General features: G+C 37.7%; 1 protein-coding gene across 5 annotated transcripts in view; it reads left to right on the top strand.

Annotated features, from left to right (window-relative positions):
- MTM1 (myotubularin 1) overlaps window positions 1-19231 on the top strand; it is a 42956-nt gene that overhangs the window by 14220 nt on the left and 9505 nt on the right. For 4 of the 5 annotated variants that reach the window (XM_064463193.1, XM_064463196.1, XM_064463195.1 and 1 more), the window contains exons 4-10: window positions 609-681; window positions 2205-2299; window positions 3303-3413; window positions 4284-4385; window positions 12322-12405; window positions 13654-13803; window positions 15606-15794. In XM_064463193.1, the coding sequence (XP_064319263.1) occupies window positions 609-681; window positions 2205-2299; window positions 3303-3413; window positions 4284-4385; window positions 12322-12405; window positions 13654-13803; window positions 15606-15794 (804 nt within the window). Of the gene's footprint in view, window positions 1-608; window positions 682-2184; window positions 2300-3302; window positions 3414-4283; window positions 4386-12321; window positions 12406-13653; window positions 13804-15605; window positions 15795-19231 lie in introns of those variants that run through there. The other variant, XM_064463197.1, reaches the window with a different exon arrangement.

Genomic DNA, 19231 nt, shown 5'->3' on the forward strand with positions numbered 1-19231 from the left:
TTCACCTGTAGTGGGAAATGCATTAAAGCAATCTAAATGGCATTCCCCTCTGCTTTTTGATGCTGCGTGGCTGAAGAAAACATAACCTGTGTGCAAGAAAACAGAAACTAAGGTTTTATTTAGCTTTTTAAGCATTTCTTCAAAAAGAAAGATTATTTTCTATTAATCATTCTTAAAAACTACTGAATGTGGGAAAGTCACAAGTGAGTAGATAGTGTGTAGTAGTTGTGAGTACGTTGCCTAGGTGATTTCAGTTGATTTGTTCTTCCAATCCCAGCATACTTGGAAAATTAAATGCATAAAACTTTCAGAGAACTTACAGTATAGATATTTCATTCTGATTTAATGCAAATGTAGTTAACTCTTCTTTTAGAAGGAGAAAGGCTGAAACATGCTTATGTTTTAGATCTGTTCAACCTTTAAATGTTTAACAGCTGCAGTTTAGGATAGTGGTGTGTGTTCCTGTTTTGGTTCAGTCTGTCAATTCCTACTGTGGAAAAACCTGTTCTTTCCCATGCAGACATTACCTTGAAGATTATTTTTTTAATCTGGAACTTCAATGATTCGTAAATAAAATACAATGTGCCGTTGTACTTCTCTTTCTTTAGACTTTAAAGGATGGAACTAACTGGGAACAAAATGAAGAAATACCTCGTCTTCCAGGAGAGACTAGAGTTACAGGTATGAAGCTCTACAGCTACCTAATGCAGTGTATATTTAGGATTGTGGCATATACATATATCTTACTGGATTGTTTCATAATTGGGACTGGTTTGTGCTGGGGGTGGGGGTAAGTCGTGCTAAAATGTCATGAATTTTTTTAAGTAATTGCGATAGGGACTTTTTATAGCTTATTACAAATAATGCTTTAAGTCTTTAAAATCTTGGTTTCCACACATGGCAGATCCTCCAATACAAAGAAATTGCAAGTCAAGACGTATCATAATTGTATCTACAGACTAAGTAGTTCGTGTCTAGTGATGAGCCCCTTCAAAGTCTAGAGAGTTCTACATGGCACCCACTGCGTATTGATATCTTGTTCAGTAGTGTGGAACCTTAGCCCAAACTGTGACTGCCCTAACTACATTCTTACGCTTCCTTGACACAACATGGCATGCATGTAGTTACTACACACTTGTTATCCTTTACATACAGTATTGTTGTAGCATAAGGAAGATTAATGAATTGTGTACAGTGGTTTCTTACTTGATGGAGGCTCTTCTTGGAATGTAGCCTCCACTCATGGGAGTTTGTACTGAGGTATCAGAATGCAACTGAAAGTGGTCTGCTTTCATTTGTGAAGCTGCTTCTCCCCTGCCCAAGGATTTGTTAGGTGGGCTTGTAAACAAGATTGGCTGAGGTGAAACTAGAGTGGTGATTCAGAGGAAGTACTTAAGTTTTTAATGAGGAAAGTTGTGCAGAAGGCATGAGGGAGAGGGTGTGGGACTAAGATGAATGTTTGATATGATCCTTATGAAAATTGTCTGTGCTTTGGGGTAGCACGCTGGAAGGAGGGTGCCTGTTATAGAAGGCAGATAAATAGATTGGTCTAAAGAAATGAGTGGACAGGGAGAAATAGGTGGTTTCTAAAGCTCCACTTCAGTCCTTAATGCCACTGCTTGAGTTAAATATTTCTTTTTTGAGTAGTATATGTTAGTACTCGTTCTGTTACTGTCCTTGCTGAAATGCTGCTGCTGACCCTGCTGTATTTGATTGCCTCAAATTGAAATGTAATGTTTCTCTTCAGGATAGTGAGTTCCCTAAGCACTTTATGACTTGAACTACATACTTGTATGCAGAATTGGTTACAGAGCACTGAAAGATGTAATAGTATCAACAAAAGCACGTATTTGTTCTGGGATAGTGAATAGACTGGCTCAGTAATCACAGGGAGGACTTAAATCTACTCACTGTTCTATGCCCTGCCCTCTCCCACTTAGTGCCGAGAAAGAGAAGAACACAAATGTAACTACAGAAGACTACTCAAATATGCGGATTTAATTTGGACAAGTTCAGTGTATGAAACTTTCACATTTTCTTAATACAAGTGGACAAAATTCAGATTTATTAGTTTTTAAGTTCATTCCTCTCTGAGTGGCTCTTATGAGTGCAGCTCTCTATTTTACTGCTGCTTAACTGATGCTGTCCTTAGATCTGATTGTTTTTCTTTTCACAATCTTTAAGAAATGCTGCATTTCTTACAGACAAGGATGTTATTTATATGTGTCCATTTAATGGCCCCGTTAAAGGAAGAGTGTACATCACAAACTACAGGCTGTACCTAAGAAGTGTGGAAAATGTGAGTAATATGTCAGTTACTTCCATGGGATGAGTTGGCTTTAAACCCCCTTCCCTTTGCACCCACTCACTTTGATTTGTTTTGTGGCCAGTTCGTTTGTTTTAGTGTTGGCACATGTATGGTTATGGAATTGCATGGGAGGCTTTTTACTTGAAATGATCTGTAATGTTTGTAATAGTCATTACACAATTAAGATATGGTTAAATAGTAATTGCCTTTATGCCACTGAGAAATCTGTATAAAGATGGAAGGTCTTTAAAGTTAAATGTGTTGTAAAAGTGTGATTTCCTGCCTCTTCCCCCCCCCCCCCCATAAATTTACATTTTAATCACTTACACTGAACTGATACATTTTTCTTTTGTCTGTTGGAGCTTTTTTGATAGCTGTTCCCTTTACACTTAGTCTGTGATAGATCAGCGGCAGCCACTAATGCTGTGCAATAGTTCTTAAAATGGCTATCTGTAAACCGAGATTTTGATTGTCGGGAAAGAAAAATGCTTTGATCAGTAGAACCTCACGTGGGTGGGGGTTCGATAAGCAGCAACTTGAAAGAACAAAATGTGCTTATTATCTGTTTCATAATTTATTTTTTTTTAAATAAGGTTTTAGGACTATTGAACAGAGGTCTTTCTGGTTGCAGCTAACTCTACTAGTAATCTCTTTTTCACTTTGTTCTACTTTATTCTGTGTATCAATAAAGCAGTTTTAGCAAGCAGAAGTATGTAGCAGAAGGCATCTTTTTAGGGTGTTGCCACCTTTTCCCGCTGCATACTGTATTAGGCATGAAGTATTTTTGTTGTGTGTTAAATTGGATGGTGTTCAAGGCTGTAGAGTGATTGTACAGACTTCATAACATGTTGAGGAGATATGCAATCAAACGCAGAAACACACTTTTGCTTCCTGTATGTATTTTATGTCTGCTTTCTGTTCTAGAATGCATAAGAACGTTTTGCTTGAGTCTTTTTTCAGATTAATCTTTTCCGTATTCAAACTTTCCTTGCAGGATCCAGTTGTGGTATTGAATGTTCCATTGGGCGTAATTTCAAGGATTGAAAAAATGGGAGGAGCTTCAAGCAGAGGAGAGAACTCTTACGGATTAGATATAACCTGTAAAGTAAGACTTTCCAATAATTCATTAGGAAATGAAATCTAGGCGTTCCTTTTCTCACTGCTTACCTATTTATAGGAATGAAAAAACACGTTCCTTACAGCCGAATTTAAAACGCGTTTTTTTTGAACTGGACAAGGAAATACCTTTTGTATAAAGGGGCTATTTAACCGTCCTCTCTGTGTGCGAGGAGAGAGATTGATCTTCCTTTCTGAATCACTAATTGACAAGAGGGTTTTTTTGCCCAGCAGTCCTGTTTTAGGGCATTATTCCTGCATTACTTCATAATTTCATTTGTTCTAAAAGTAACTTTTTATAGTCCTAAAATCTTTGAAGAACACCTCAAATGGGGTTGTTGTAAGGTGTAAAGGCAGTGAAAAGCTTATGTAACATCTCTGTTTCCTTAGTCTCACAAAAAAAATTATGTGGCCATGAAAAATGATTGTAGGGGAGTTCCCAGTGGATAATTCAGGATCCTTTGACTCATTGATTCTTAGTAGTTAATGCACAGATTGCTTATTTTTGACATTAGTGATGAGCAAATAGCTAGGGATGATGTAGTCTAGACAGATTATTGGCAAATTTTCATTTTGAAAACAGAGTAACTCCATCCTGCAAATGTTCAATAGCCCGTGAGACTTTTTAGTGAATCACATACAGTCATTTCTGATGGCTTTATGCCAAAGCAGCATTTGCAACACACAGAATGTGGTACCGCTTTATTTGTAGAATTCTAATGTTCTGAACATTCACCATGGTTTGAGGTGTGTTGCAAGCAGCTTCTAAATCATGTTTAGTGTATAATATAGCATTTGTACATCAGATAAAAGTATCTTACTGCTTTGGTTCACTTAAAAGATAATGCCTTTGTTTTAGGATATGAGAAATTTACGATTTGCATTAAAACAAGAAGGGCACAGTAGAAGAGATATATTTGAAGTCCTCACAAAATATGCTTTTCCCCAGTCACATAACTTGGTAAGTTACATCATTTATACTACTGAGTTGTCTTAATGCAGAGTTCTTGCCAATTAACTGTTTGACCTACTAATGGACATCGTGGCTGCTTAAAAAGAACCACCACAGAATCTGGTGTCAGCATAAACTGAAGAGAATCAATGTTTTTATTTTGTACACCTAAAACATTTACATCTATGTATTTGTAAAATTATGGATGCTATATGCTGTGCTTCAGGTAGACTCCTGAGTGCCTCTGATCCATACAGATTTCATTGCTTAGAGACTGCAAGTTATCCTCCCTAATGTAGTAGTACATGCCTTAACTGATTTCTTCGGAATATTAAACTATTGGGCAGTCTCCAAGGCAATGATAAGTATGAATCACCAAGAGTTTTACTTCAGGAAAAGAAGACATGGTAAGACAACATTTGTTCTATTGATTAAACTGATGAAAAATATAACAGGCAGCCTATATAATAATGAATTTACACAGATTTATTTCAGGTAAAAAATAAATCTATCTTATGGAAGGAATTGAGCAACAATGATGTTAAACATAATCTTCTGTTTCTTTGCTAAAATCTGTGTACTGTGCTTGGTGGCTCATTTTGACATACCTTTAGTAAATGCATTATTTTGTAGTTTGTAAAATTAAGTTTACATTTTATAGCAGTGTTTTTAGGATCATTGTATAACAGCTGTCTTCAGAATTCATAGGGTTCTGCTATAAATTTTTAGAGAACTTTGTTCAGAGAATTGTCAAATATATGAGGCTGCAGCAAGAATCTTATTTCCTTCTCTGAAGATACATGTCAATCAATGGGCTATACTCTAAAAATTTAATTCTTTAAAACTTTTTTGCAGAAATAATGTTCTGTGTGCAAACAGTCTGTGAAATGAAAGCATAAGGAAAAATAAATGCTTTTGCTTAGAATGTTGTGTAGTGTTGACGAATAGGTCTTAAATGAAACAGATTTCTACATATGGGTAGGTGTGAGGAGCTGTACTCATAGAAAACTGCTCTAGAAGTGACTTTAACTGTACTGTTGGCATTTTATGAGTCTTACAACAGAGAATGATTGAAAGCATAACACGATATATGGACTTTGAAAGGATCATGGAAAAGAGAAAGCTATATGTAGAAATATCAAATTATAGAGAAGTTTAGGTCAAAAGGGGCTTCTGGACATTGTCTGGTCCAGGCTTCTGTTGCAAGTAGGGTCTTAGATTAGGTTATCCAGGGCACAGGCAAGCCTAGTCCTGAATTTTTTCTGCAAGAGAGATTCCATCATGCCTCTGGGCAATCTCATCCAATATTAATTGTTCTCATGGTAAAGAATTTTTTGTTTGTTTCCTTACATTGAGGACCTGTGTGGATTTGTATGTAGTGAATGTGGACAAATTGATTTGTAACTGGCTTAGGAGAGTCCCATGTGGGATTTTTTTTAATGGTGTCCAGTCCAACTATGGGACTTGAATAACATTGTGATGGGATGTGGACTTGTATAAGGTTTTGCCATGCAAAAAGACCGGCGTTCCTGTCTAGCGATGGTAGTAACGTGTGGAGTAGTACACTTCCCACTTTAGTTGTTGTACCTGTTGAACCGAGCAAAGCTCATGATTACGTGGCCTGGCCCATTTTGAATGTAACCTGCCAATAAATGTTATGCTCCATAACAAAAGGCTCAGTCAAGGCAGAAGTAATTTTGCCTTCACATTCAGTAAAGCACAAAACTTGGAGTAGTAACAATGTGGAGAATGGCTGTTCTTCGTATCTCTTGGCTACATCTGGAGCAGGGTATAACCATTAGAAATCAGGATTACTTTGGAGTGCAATAAAGTGAGCCTATGTTATATCATAAAGTTGCACCTGTCCTTATTTTCCTCATATCGCAATGTGGATGAGCCCTTAACTTTAAAATTTGCTAAGCAAGTGTGTGATATTTTTGGTGTGCTTTCACTGTACTTCAGGAAGCAGTTTAAATTCATCCTGCCAAGGGTGGGTGTTTCTGCCTGGTTGTTCATTCTTGCCTTGGTTTTCCCTGCATGAGTTTGAGGCTGCATGATGAACCAGATAGGGAACTGAAAGGGACTAAAGCTAAAAATGGAGAGAAGAATAAAAGCTTTACCCTGAGTCATTTCCTCAATCATGTTAGCCCAATGTGACGATGGGGTTGGGGCTTCTATGGGTGGATGTGAATGAAGAGGAATGACGGGACTGCCTCTGTCAGTGACTGGTTTAGAACAAGGGTTCACTGTCTGAATATGACAGTATGTCTGGGCTGAGCATGCCTGCCTTCTCCTTGGAACATATGCTAACGCTCTGGCCATGCAGCCAGCTCAGTCAGGGGGATGTTTTATAAAGAATGTGCTGGGACTTCTCATGGCAGCTGGGTGAAGATGGCAGCCGTCTCCCTACTCAAATGTTGAGCTCTTGCTTTTGTCTGGTCTCCTCTCTACCTTCCACCCATGTGGTTGATTATTCCTCTTATACCAAACTTAGAGTTGTATATCACCAAGTAAACCAATGTAGCTCACTTACTCGGCACAAAATTTTCTGAGTTAGCCTTGTGCCATTTTTAATAGGTGGAGACCTGGTCTGGAATCAGTACGTGCCAGAACCAGTGCAAGAGGGGGCATGTGAGTGGAACAGGGAGCAGGCAGGAGAGAAGAGAGAGGGATGTCTTATTTTTAGCAGTGTTAAACTGGTAATTTTGCTCAGGCCACCTTGTGGAACTGCATCCTTGATCTTCAGCTGGTTCAGCAGCACTGATGCTTGTGCAGCTCCGCAGTGGGAAGAAGGCATTGTCAGGACAAATAGGGTCTAAACCTTTAATGTCCTGATTTTTATCTGTGTCTTTATATTTTATGTCAGATTTTTATCTGACTGATTTTTATCTGTAGTAGAACCGTATCCTTAGAGCTGATCTTAAATAAGAACTTTCAAAGATGCTTTGCTTCTGTTCTCTTCATGCTATACCACTCTTGGACAAATACAGCCCAAAACATTATTTCTGAGTGGAGTGTACTTATTGTTATCAAGATTTTTCTCCATCACCATCCCAAGAGCAGTGTTTGAGAACCTATAATAAATCACAGGTCTGTTTGCGCAACCGTTTGTCAGTGTCTCAGTGTTGTCCCGTGTGCTTATTTCCAGAAGCTAATTCTTGTCTCTCTCCAGTTTGAGCATAGGCTGGGTTCAGATCTCCTTGAATCAATAACATAATGTAAAATCTGATAGCTCATCTGACTGACAACTTAGTTAATATGGAACAAACAGCTGCTATCCATAATACTCTGTTGCATTTGTATACTTGTGCTAATTGGAAGAATATTGTTGCTTAAAGTGCTTTTTAAAAAGTTTTTTTAAAAAAATCCCCAAACCCAAACCCCACTAAGTTAAATGTTTGTAGTAACCCACAAAAGAGGAGGTATTTCGTCTCTGTTCTTTGGTGTCTGCTTGGCAGCTGCTTCACTTCCTGATCTTATCTTGAAACTATACATCATCATTTTGATAAGATTATTTGCCACTGTAATACCTGCATGATACATATTTATTTCTAACCATAATAGCTCTGTGGGAAAGCCAGTTTTGATGAGGGACACTGGTAGTCATGCTGTCTGACTCTGACCTCTCCCACTCCTGATGTCGCTAGTTATCCTGGTAGTGAAAAATGTCTGAGAGTCAGATCATGCCAATGTTGCTGCTGGATCCACAAAGATGATTTTAGGTGGCAGTGAGGCCTGGCATAGGTGCCCGTCAGATGGAGCACTTGGTTTTGCATCTTGACTTGAGGCTTCAGTCTGAATGACTCATGCCAGTCTCAGTGCAATAACGGTGTAAGGTTACTGCAAATGATCAGAAGTTAATTATGTAAATACTGCGATGTCTGGTCTTACTTTTTAGATGAACAGGTAAGATGTAACTGGCTCATTTGTAGTAATGGCATATTAAAGGCCAGGCTAGTGTTATCTTTATTTTTAAACACAGTGAGAAACGGACAGCCTTTTCACTGAGTAAAAGCTTAGTGTTTTATAATACATGAAAAGCATGAACCAGTAAGTTAGAATCAAAAACAGAATTGAATTTCTTTGTAACACCTCCTTGTTCTAGTTTTGCTGCTTTCTTCTTTTGTAATGCATGAAAATTAATCAAACATTTTATAAATTGTGCATGACCATTTAACATATGTATACAAGTAGAACATATATTTATGTACTACGATTCCATAAATAAATATATAGCTATTTGTAAATAGGCTGCCTGTGAAACTGTGTTGTCAGATTGTAGCCGCTCTCTCCTTTATCTCACAGAAGTACATTATGTTGTGAGCAACCAGTGTATCGTGTATTATTTGTGTGTGCAAAATAGTAATAATAAATTGAACGTTGAAGGCAAGCACTTAATCTGTAGGAGGACTGAAAAAGATACTGTGTATTGAAATTGCAGGTTAGCACCTGCAAGGAAGTAAACAGAATTATTTGTCTAGTGAAGCATAGAAAGTAGCTTACCAAAACTGTTACAAGATTTGAAAGCCTTTTTTAAAGTGAAGTGGAAGTCTTCTGCTTCAAGTGAAGTGGTGGTCTTTTGCTTTTAGACTGTGGATCTGCAATGAAATCCCTACTTCCATTCCTCAACCTCAAACCACACTTTTATTTTACTGCAATATTGTTCTGAACTTGAATGTCTCTTATGTGGTTTTTTGAAATTTCCAACCATTTTTGTTGAATTTACGGTTTAGTCTGTTCTCCTGGCTTCTCTGCCATGTCGTGTTGGAATACATAGAGGGATACAAATTTTACTTTCATCTAATGAGCTGCCTAAGCGGACATGAATGTATGAAAATCTTAGGTTGAGAAATTGCTTTAAACTGTATATTGTTGAATGGAACCTCACTATGATTGTTAGGGTTGAAAAGGAAGCACTTTCACGCTTTGAAACTCCTTTATATATTGCCTTGTATATTTTGTGGTGGGAGGAGGGCCTTAAGGTAGGGTGGGGACGTTGCTGTATTTCAGACGCTAGCATTTAGCCTGGACTAAAGTTCAGGTCACCTTCACAGAATATTTCAAGACTTGAAATACCAAGTGTTAAGTGAAAGGTCGTTGGGTGTGGTGGGGGCGGGATTCAGACCTTTAATCTCTTTTGTACAGTAAGACATTCAGTAGTAATCAGATTAACTGTACAGTCTGTACACAGACTGTATATGTGCACATATAAATATGTGATGTAGATTTTTGCTGTAATTTAGTCAACTCTTGCAGAAGACAAATAACTTCTAGTCTTCAGGTTTTTAGTTACTCTTCATTTTTAAATACTGTTCTTGTTGGAGTATACTTCAAAAGTTTTCTCTGAAGTGCTCATATAAAATCTGAGTCCAAACTTTGCTCCGTACACCTCTGCATTCATTGTAGTGTTCTGTTATTTGTTAGTCTTCAGATTTATGCTGGTTGATCCATGTTACTAATGATTTTTTTTTTCTTGGGCAATTTAGGAAGAATTTGCACTACCTGGAATGTCAACAGAATTCATGAAGCTTAATTGTCTACTGTAATAGTTGTGGGTTGTGTGACTGAAAGCTTCTGCAGCAGATGTTGTAAAGTGTTTTAAATGAAACATGCTGTACATAGTAGGACCTTGTTCTTTCAGAGAGGATCCTGTCCATCCCCTCTTCATGCACAGTAAATTTAACCCTGTTTTTTAAAAGGTGAAAACAAAATGCACTTTTCTGACTGATTTCTTGTGGATTTCTGTGGCTAATGTAAACAGCTTATCTGCCATTTGTTTATTTCTAGTTTGGAGCTGCACCTTCTTAATTTTTATCAGTAAAATCTCCTATGTAACAGTTCTCACGGTGCACTGTAATAAATTCATATATTTTACTTATCAGGGTAATTTACTTAAGCTGGGTAATTTTTAGGTTCTCACCAGGAAACTTGCAACATGTAGCAGCTTAAATAAGTAACATATTCCTGCCTTTGAGATGTCTTTTAAGTGATCTGTTAGGATTCCAGTGTTTGTTTCCTACTGTTATAAGATTCTCCTTTGTCTCTGGCTCCTTGGTGAATTCTTAGCATAGTTGCTCTTTGGGATATGGCACATTCCTTTGGGGAGGAGGGGATGGTTCTTGTAGCTGTTTATTAATAGTTCAGCAAATCAGTTGCATCTACTGGCTTAGATAGTGATATTCCTGTTCTGCTGTATTTCTAGTTTGCAGCTGAAACAGCCAACCAACCATTTACAGTTTTTTCTGCTTAACTTCTGATACTTGCATCTACTTTTAATGGAATGGGTTTTTTTTCTAATACAGTTGATGTCCATCTCTTTCCTGTTCCTTTCTTCATCTCCCCCTCCATCCCACTTTGCTTAGTCAAGAGAGTCCATAATGTTGACTTACACTGAAGGCATATCTCTTTAAAAACAGTGAAGACATTCAGAAAACACAACTTGAGAATGCATTTTTTGCTTCTACAAACTAGCCAATGAGTGTACTTGCTCTAAAATACTGATTTAATTTAGAATTCCAGTTTCTAAAACTAGTGAGATAAATTATCTTGTGTGAGCAATAACATCCTTTTTAAAATACTCGTTGATTTGAAATACATGGGAAAAAGCTCCTCCTTTTGGAGGGATTCAGTTTTGTGTTTTGATTAGAGCTGTTTACTGTTTAAATGATTGACATATTAGGCTAGACAGAATTGCCTTGAGCCATTAGGGTCTGCCTTCATAAGGTCTAAAGAAACCTCCACCTGGGCCTGTGAGCACTTATGAAGCATCGCCGTACCTCTGTAGATGTAATCATGGCACCTTAGAACCATGGTTATTTTTTTCTTGCTTGCCAGGTTTTCTGCATTTCTGCTTAGTTCAGGTCTATGCCTGTGAAAATTGTGTTGATTTGGGATGTTTGGTGTAGCATTGAATTTATTCTTTTAGTGTCTTTTGAATAGCTAGGAGACTTTTGGCTTTTTTGTTACAAAAGAGCTATGACGGGCTCTTGAACGCTTTCGGCTCTGGCTGCTGTTGCTCATTTAGCTCAGGATAACACATTCTTTTCTGCGTTTTTTTTTTAACAACTTAGTTTCATGCTCCAGTTGGCATCTGAAGAATTCATAAGTCACCAAAATCAATCTTCTCAGTGAAGGAGATTCTTAAAATATATATTACTTTTGCCTTTATCATAACCTGTGAAAACAAAGCAAGGAAAAAGGGGTTAGTTAGGTAATACAGCATACTTGGAATTGTTTGAAGGAAGGAAGTTAAAAGGTATGAGGAAGTTGTCAGAATGCTGGGTGAGGATGCTGTGTTGTATAAATGAGTCTTGAGAGTGAGCAACAAAGCAAGAGAAAAGTAGAGCGTGTAACCTGCTAACAGCGTATTTAGTTTCATTTTCAGGGGCAACTTGTTAATTTTCATGGAGTTTTACAGTAAACTGGATTTCTGTTAGTAAGAATCAGTTGGGGAGGGAAGGCAGAAAGAAGGCTACAAGAAAAGAACAATGAATAGCAATTAAGACTTTTTACACTTTCAATTTGGTATCTAATGTTTTATGTAGTAACTACACCTGTACCTATTGGAGCAATTTTGGTGAGAAGACAGTAGTTGGTGAGGATGTGAAATATGGGGAATAAACGGATATAAACTATTTTAAAACATTTCAACCTCCTTGCAGTAAAAAAATCCAACAGTTTAAGCTTTGTAATTTTTATTATTTTGTCACTTCTTGTTTTAACTATTGTCACGTTTTCATTATATCATCGGCAAATCTGTATTTTTTTCTTACTTCTTGCTCTTTGCTTTACAGTCTTATAAACATCACATTTAAATGGAGAGAATGGGGCTGGGAGAAAGCATCAATCCTATTTTGTGGCAGGCATTAGGGTATAACTGATGAGCCCTCATATTTGCCGCGCTCAGTCAGAATTTGATGTAATAAGCTTGTTTTACATCCTACAGCTTTTTTTTGCATTTGTAAATGAAGAAAAGTTTTCTGAAAATGGATGGATGGTGTACAATCCAATGTCCGAATACAGGAGACAAGTGAGTTATTAAAGTTCCAGTTGCCTGGAGCTTTCATATCTGACAACTTGCATAGAGGAATTATTGTTTGTACATTTCTTTTCTCAGCTGTTTTATGGGGGGAGATGAGGATGGGAGAAGATGGAAATACAGCCTGAAAAATAAAGAACAGAAGTAAACCACTGCAACCTTCAAAAAAATTAGAATGTCACAGGAAGGTAGTCTTTGCTCTTTGAAGGAAGTTATTGATACCTCTTACAATATGCCACTGTTAAGTGAGCAGGGGAGAGTGTGCCAAATATGTTACTACAGTGTCCTAAATATAGATTTGATTTGGTCTTTGATTTGGTCTACTTCTTCCTGAAGTGAAGGGGGGGGGGGGGGAGGAAAAAGCAGCTTATTTTAGAAACAGCATTGCTTTACAGAAGTTACTTCTATGTCTATCAGCGTTCTACCTGGCTCTTTAGGTGATTGTGGAAAAATGTCAGCGAAAGAAGATGATATACTTAATTTTAAAATATCTTTTAGACAATCTATTTTTGCTTTAAATATGACATTTTGTAAAAGAAAATTAAGTAGCAAACAATAAGGACTTCCTTAGATTGCCCCGCCCCCCCCCGCCCCTCCGTCATTTTTTGGTTCAAGGTTTAGAGGCCTAAGACCCAAAAAAGGTAAAATACAGACACCCACACAAACCCCACTCTGTGTGTGTGTGTGGAGGGCTTATCAGTCTTTCTCAACTTCCTGGCTGCTGTTTGTGAAATGCCTTACTGAGCAGACTGCAACTAGTTGTTTCAGTAAGAAAGCTGCCCTGAATCTTATTTTTAACCTGAAGGTAGTACCAGGCTACAGGGAGGAAAGGTTGAGATGAGAATTCCTCCCCATCTTCACAGGACCATAGTCTCTTTTCAGCAGGCAAAATGGAAAGGCAGAGTTTTGAGAGAGGAGAGAAGGCAATTTTCTTTCCCCAGTCTCAGTTAAAGAAATACCTCCACTAGTTTCACTCATTGCTTTGAAGCTTGTTGTGAGGATAGAACTGTGTATGAGTATATGAGATAGCTATGCAGTTGTTTAAGGCTGTGAATCCATCAGCAATGAGTAGGTTTTTTGTGGTCTCGTAATCTTTTTTTTTATTGTTTTGAAACAGTACTGTAATTAGGTTAAATTGGTAGGTTGTTGCCACCATGTGGCCATAATGTCATGTAAAATTCAAGAGCAGAATTATTTGTGCAGCCAAAAATACATCGAAAAACTTTGTTACATTTTTAGGGACTACCTAATGAACGGTGGCGAGTGACTTTTATTAATGAACATTACGGACTCTGTGACACGTATCCATCGCTCTTAGTAGTGCCATATAATGCAACGGATGACGATCTCAAGAAGGTTGCTGCCTTTAGGTCCCGAAATAGAATCCCGGTGAGTATTACCTGATGAAAGTTACCTTATAGTGTAGCTCGTTTTAAGTATGCATCCAAACAGCTTCTTGCTGAACACAACACAGAGGATGCTTTTTTTGGAAATAGTTACAGCAAAATAGTTTTGATTGGCTGGTGTTTTTTTCTGCTTGAAACTAGTTTCTTGGCCAAGCCACATTTCCGTTGTTTTCCCCCACGACAATCACCCATTCCAGCTTTGTTGGTTTTAACTTGACTTTTCTAGTAACAACTGCCAGCATTGCAGATTCCTTTTCCTTAATGAAGTATGAGCCTTAGACTGCCATCTGTACTAGTTTGTTGACTGTTGTTGGATGCACATCAAAAGTGATAGCAAATGTTATCATCCTATAGGCAAACCGCATGGCATTTAAACATAATTCCAATGGTCAGTCCTAAAATAAGACCTCACGCATAGTCTCTGTAGTGAATTCCTGGGCTTTTTAGTCCTTTAAATCGGGCTGTGGAATTTAAGATAAACCCATTTGACTTTTTTATTTCTGTAACTGGAATTCTCTGAGGTAAGAGAATTTTTATGTATTGGCTTTTTACAGCACTACAGAAAATATTTTCTCTTTTAACTAGTATTTCAGTTTGGCAAACTCAGAAGAGGTGCCTAGATTCTTAGTGAGTACCAGAAAGCTGTCCTGAATCTCAGTTAATTTCAAACAGATGCGAAACTTAATATGATAAATATTTATTAGATGTGCTATTTACTGACATGCTAAGCCTATAGTTATAAATTTGCTATATATACACACACATATATGTATATGTATAATATATAATCTGTATAACATATATATGTTAAATATAGCATGTGTGCTTATAGTTTTTGCAACCTAGCTGTATCTTCTCTGTTATCGCAGAATTCATGACAGGGCTTTTATATGCCTGTACAGTGAGAGTTATTTCCTTGGTAATAGTAATTTGATTCTTGTCAGGAAATAACCAGTAATACTCACTCGCACACACACTGACAGGTCTCATTTCTAGATATACAGCTACGGGTTGTATTTCAGGAGTGAATGCTGCCTGAGGATTTTTTTTTTAACTCCGTTTTTCACTCTAACTCATGATTTTCAGACTGGGTGAGAATGCTGTTTCTTAATATTCTTCAACAATGACATTGGAGTTTTTTGCCTGCTTCTTGGGGTGCTTATCTTTAATCACTTGCACTGCAATCTGTTCCCTGGGCAGCTCACTATCTCTTGTCTGTGGTAAGTCCCCTTTTGCTCAGAAGAACAGCAAAGGCAGCATGCTCTGCTCCAATGTCTCCTCTTTGTAAAGAGGGCTGAGGAACAAAGTGTACTTTAAAAAGAGGAGGAAACATTCAAGATACTGCAAAAGGTTCAACTTTTCCCTTTTTTGGATAAGGAAGGAAAGTTGTTATTGTAGAATTGGAGCATCTTAGTCACTGTTTCTACAATGAGTTAATTCTTCTGACTTGTTTCTGACTTTCAGCAGGCATTGCTATGTTTGTTTCCAGTTTGCTTTTCAGAATTATTTGTGCAACCTAAGACTTGTAGGATAATATTAAAATACACTTGATTATATAGGTAAGTATAATTTCAACAAGAGAATGAACTCCTTTAGCAATTATCATTATTAAACTTTATGAGACTAAAATGGAAGCAGTTGAGATGCCTGGGGATTATCTTTTGAAGAAATAAAATCAAAAGTTAATTTTCATATTATCAATTTTAAGGAACATAACTTCAAAATTTAAGTTACGATTTTTAAAAAAAATGTATTTCTTCTAATGTGTTTTTGACATGTGACCAGGTTCTGTCATGGATTCATCCAGAGACTCAAGCTGTTATTATGCGCTGCAGTCAACCCCTTGTTGGAATGAGTGGCAAGCGGAATAAAGATGATGAAAGATATCTTGATATCATCAGGGAGGCTAATGGGCAAATATCAAAACTGACCATCTATGATGCTAGGCCCAGTGTCAATGCAGTTGCGAACAAGGTAAAGAGATGTTTAATAGTCTTACTTGTGAAGGGGAGTGAGGAGGGGACTTATTTTGAAGTTTTCTGTGAGGAGTTTTTTTGGGAACAGTAGTAATCTTAATGTAGATAAACTTATATATACATTTTTATATAATACAGTATATTTGTATAAACAAATACTGAGGCTCAAGGCCATGAAAGGACATGAGTGACTAAAGCAGGCCATAAGCAGGGTTTCAGGACCGTATGTGGATTTCCAGACACGCTTTACCCTGTCCCTTAGCAGTCAAGCACAGATCTTGGCATGGGATTGAAATCAGATACAACAATACTCTGTGCTGTGAGGTAGATGTAGGCTGAGCTGTAGAGTATGTCCTCTGTTGGAATGATGTGCCACCTCTGTGCAAGCCACGGCTCTGCTTCATGTCCTCTGGGAAAATTCTCTCCTGGAAAGGCTGTGCGCATAAAGCCAAGCCCACTGATAGGCGTCCTTCGGTTGCTTCTTCCTAACCATTACGCGGTCCACTTCAGACCTATCCAGGCATCCGGCAATAAAGTGATGAATAAGTTAATCTGGGGGGTTGTACTCTAAACAGCAGTATGGGTATGATCTTGGATACCTGTTCTTCCCTAGGTGCCTGTAGTTGGTAAGTGCACTAACAGAAGTAGTGTTTCCATCTGACAAAGTGACCATTTCTTTGCTGATCTGCGATCAAAGCCTAAATGGGATCAGAATCATAGAACAGCCCAGCTTGGAAGCGGCCTCGAAAGATCATCTTCCAACCTTTCAAGAAGAAAAGGTGTCCCTGTGCCTTAATTTTTTTTCCCTTATGCCCCCCCTCAGCTCTGAGGACCAGATTGTTCAGGCATACTCAGATAATGCCAGTCACAGTGCGTCAGGGTGTGTTTAGCGCAGAGCACAGCAGACATGGATGTGCTCCATGTTTATATGAAAAGCCTAGTTGGCGAGAGATAGTGAAGGACACAGGTTTAATGCTTTCTTCATACAAGAATGTACCAACTTCACTCCCTCCACGTCAGTGTGTCCCTTACCTACTGAACTTCAAGCACAGATGAAGTGGACGTGCTCTTCAGTGCTTACCAGTGAAGCTGAGTGACCTGCACAGCAAAGAGCATGAGAGAGATGAGCTCAAGAGGGTTTGAGATCTTAGTGAAATGATGAATAAGCTTATCTGTGAGAGAAGGAATTCTAGCTTCTGAATAGTTTTTTGGCACAAAATGTGAACACTAGTTTAGTGGAATGAGTCCTCATCAATGTTTGTGCTGAATGTGAAGTGGTAAAACTTGTTTGCCTCTAGGTGGTTTATATATGACAAATGTTAAGTGGCTTCAGAATTCAATAGGGACAATAATGTTAGTGTTTTGCTCTGTGCAACTTAAATGCACGCATCTGTACCTTTACAGCCCTCTTTTCTGTGATGGAGAATATAATTTATTAAGCAAGAAATAAGACTTTTTTTTTGTATAGCACACATTCTTTCAAAGACTTTATCCTAGGGGCTGTTTAGCTAGGTTTTAATCTGATGGCTTGTATTTTGAGGGTCTGCCTCTATTGCTTACATTTTACCCTACAAATTGCATTATCTTCTGCACACTGAATTTTTATGGGTGAACAGAACATGTAACCCTTCTGTTTGCCTTGTGGAAGGAAAGTCGGTTCTTACAATAACTTAAATTTTTCCTCAGTTCTTAGACAAACTCCAGTTTTATACCCCATTTGATTCAAGGATGTATTATGGCCAAACTTTATACACACATAATTACTGAAGTATGAAGCACAGTTTTCAGCTTTTTAAAATGGTCTATGTATTTCACCCATGTGTTTTAATTAACTCCTGACATGTCTAAATATGAAATCGTTAATCACAGCAGTAAAAGCAATAGGGTGCATTTCTGGGTCTGAGGGACAGTGACATACAGAGTGCAAGCCACTGTTGATGAGCACTGAAAAAAGTTTTCTTGAACAGCTGTAAAGATTAGTATAAGCAAAATCTTGGGCTACCCTACACATGCATTCCTGTGCTCTTTGTAGATAGGTCAAGACCACACAGTCAGTAGGAGCTGCCGCAGCCCTGATGCTAAAATTACAATCATTCCTTACCAGGACTTAATAATATTCAAAGGCAAGAGAAAAATACAATCATTACTACTTTCAGCATGGAGCCTGGCAGCCCTGAGAATACCTCACATCTGAGGAAGGAGATAGAGGGTGTAGAATAGAGATACTGGGCTACTCTACAGAAAAGTAGGTGGTACTAATGGGTAAAGGCTAGACAGTATTTTAGGTTGCTGTCGGAAGTGTAGCTGGTGGCTGTAAGGGCTTATAAAGGCAAAATTTATTTATCACAGTTTATGGCATGGCGTGTTTTTGCTGTCTGCAGGAAATGCTGTGATTTTGCAGCTATCTTCGGAAAACCTCATCAGTGGTAGTGTGTCCTAAAATATGTGTGGTTTTTCCACTTCCTTTTGTGACCAGGCACATCCTCTGCTGTGGTGGTGATTAAACGTTTTGAGAGAGCAGCAGTAGAACAGACTTTCCACTTATGTGGCTCTTTAATTTCTTAACAATCTAAATACATGTTTAGTCTTCAGCAATAAAATTGAATGTCAGAAAGTTACTTTAAAGTAAACTTTAATGTTGTTACTAATTTACTTCTTAGAGGCAGAATCCAAGACTCTTGACCTTAATTCTTGAATGAAACGTAACTTATTCTTTACTGAACTCTTAAATTTAATTTTACTTTGCCAAATGTTTTATTATTTTTATCTATTGCAATATCACTTTGATTTTTAGTAGTAAATGGCCAGGCAGTTTAAACATAGGAAAGAAAATATTTTTTTTTTTGGTACCAAGTTTGCACTGGTAAACCTGAGATTTGCTTTCTTTTGAATTAGTGGTATAAAGGAAGAAACAGACAAATCCAAATTTCTTTAATTGGTACAGAAACCAAGAAATGAGCAATTTTATTCCCTGGAAGTGTTATGATAATTGCTGTTTTGCGTGAGGTACTTTACACTATAATTTAACCTTCATAATCTGTCTGGCAAGTAAGTTGATTTCTTTTGTATTCAGAATCATGAGTTTGTTTAATCCTTGGTGGGAAAAGTGAACGTAAATGAAGAAAAAATATTGACATTGTAATGTCAGTTGGTCAAGGAAAAGCTGTTTCCACCATGAATCTCAAAACTAATGAGGAAGGTACAAATGTCTTTTTATTCTCAAAGCAGTCTGAGTCCTGACCGATGTGATGCTGGCCCACATCTCATTCAGTCTCATTCAGTCCTGTTCAAAGGTCTCCAGGCCCAACAGTATAAAATATCTTTTAGTGCTGATCTAAAATAATCAGTTTTCCCTTTTAGGGTTACTCCCTTGAGATTTTGAAAGGAACTGGGCTAGCTGGAGCAACTTCAACTTTCTGACCATGCGCTATACTT

The sequence above is a fragment of the Phalacrocorax carbo genome, chromosome 11 (assembly GCF_963921805.1).
Source record: "Phalacrocorax carbo chromosome 11, bPhaCar2.1, whole genome shotgun sequence".
NCBI lineage: Eukaryota > Metazoa > Chordata > Aves > Suliformes > Phalacrocoracidae > Phalacrocorax > Phalacrocorax carbo.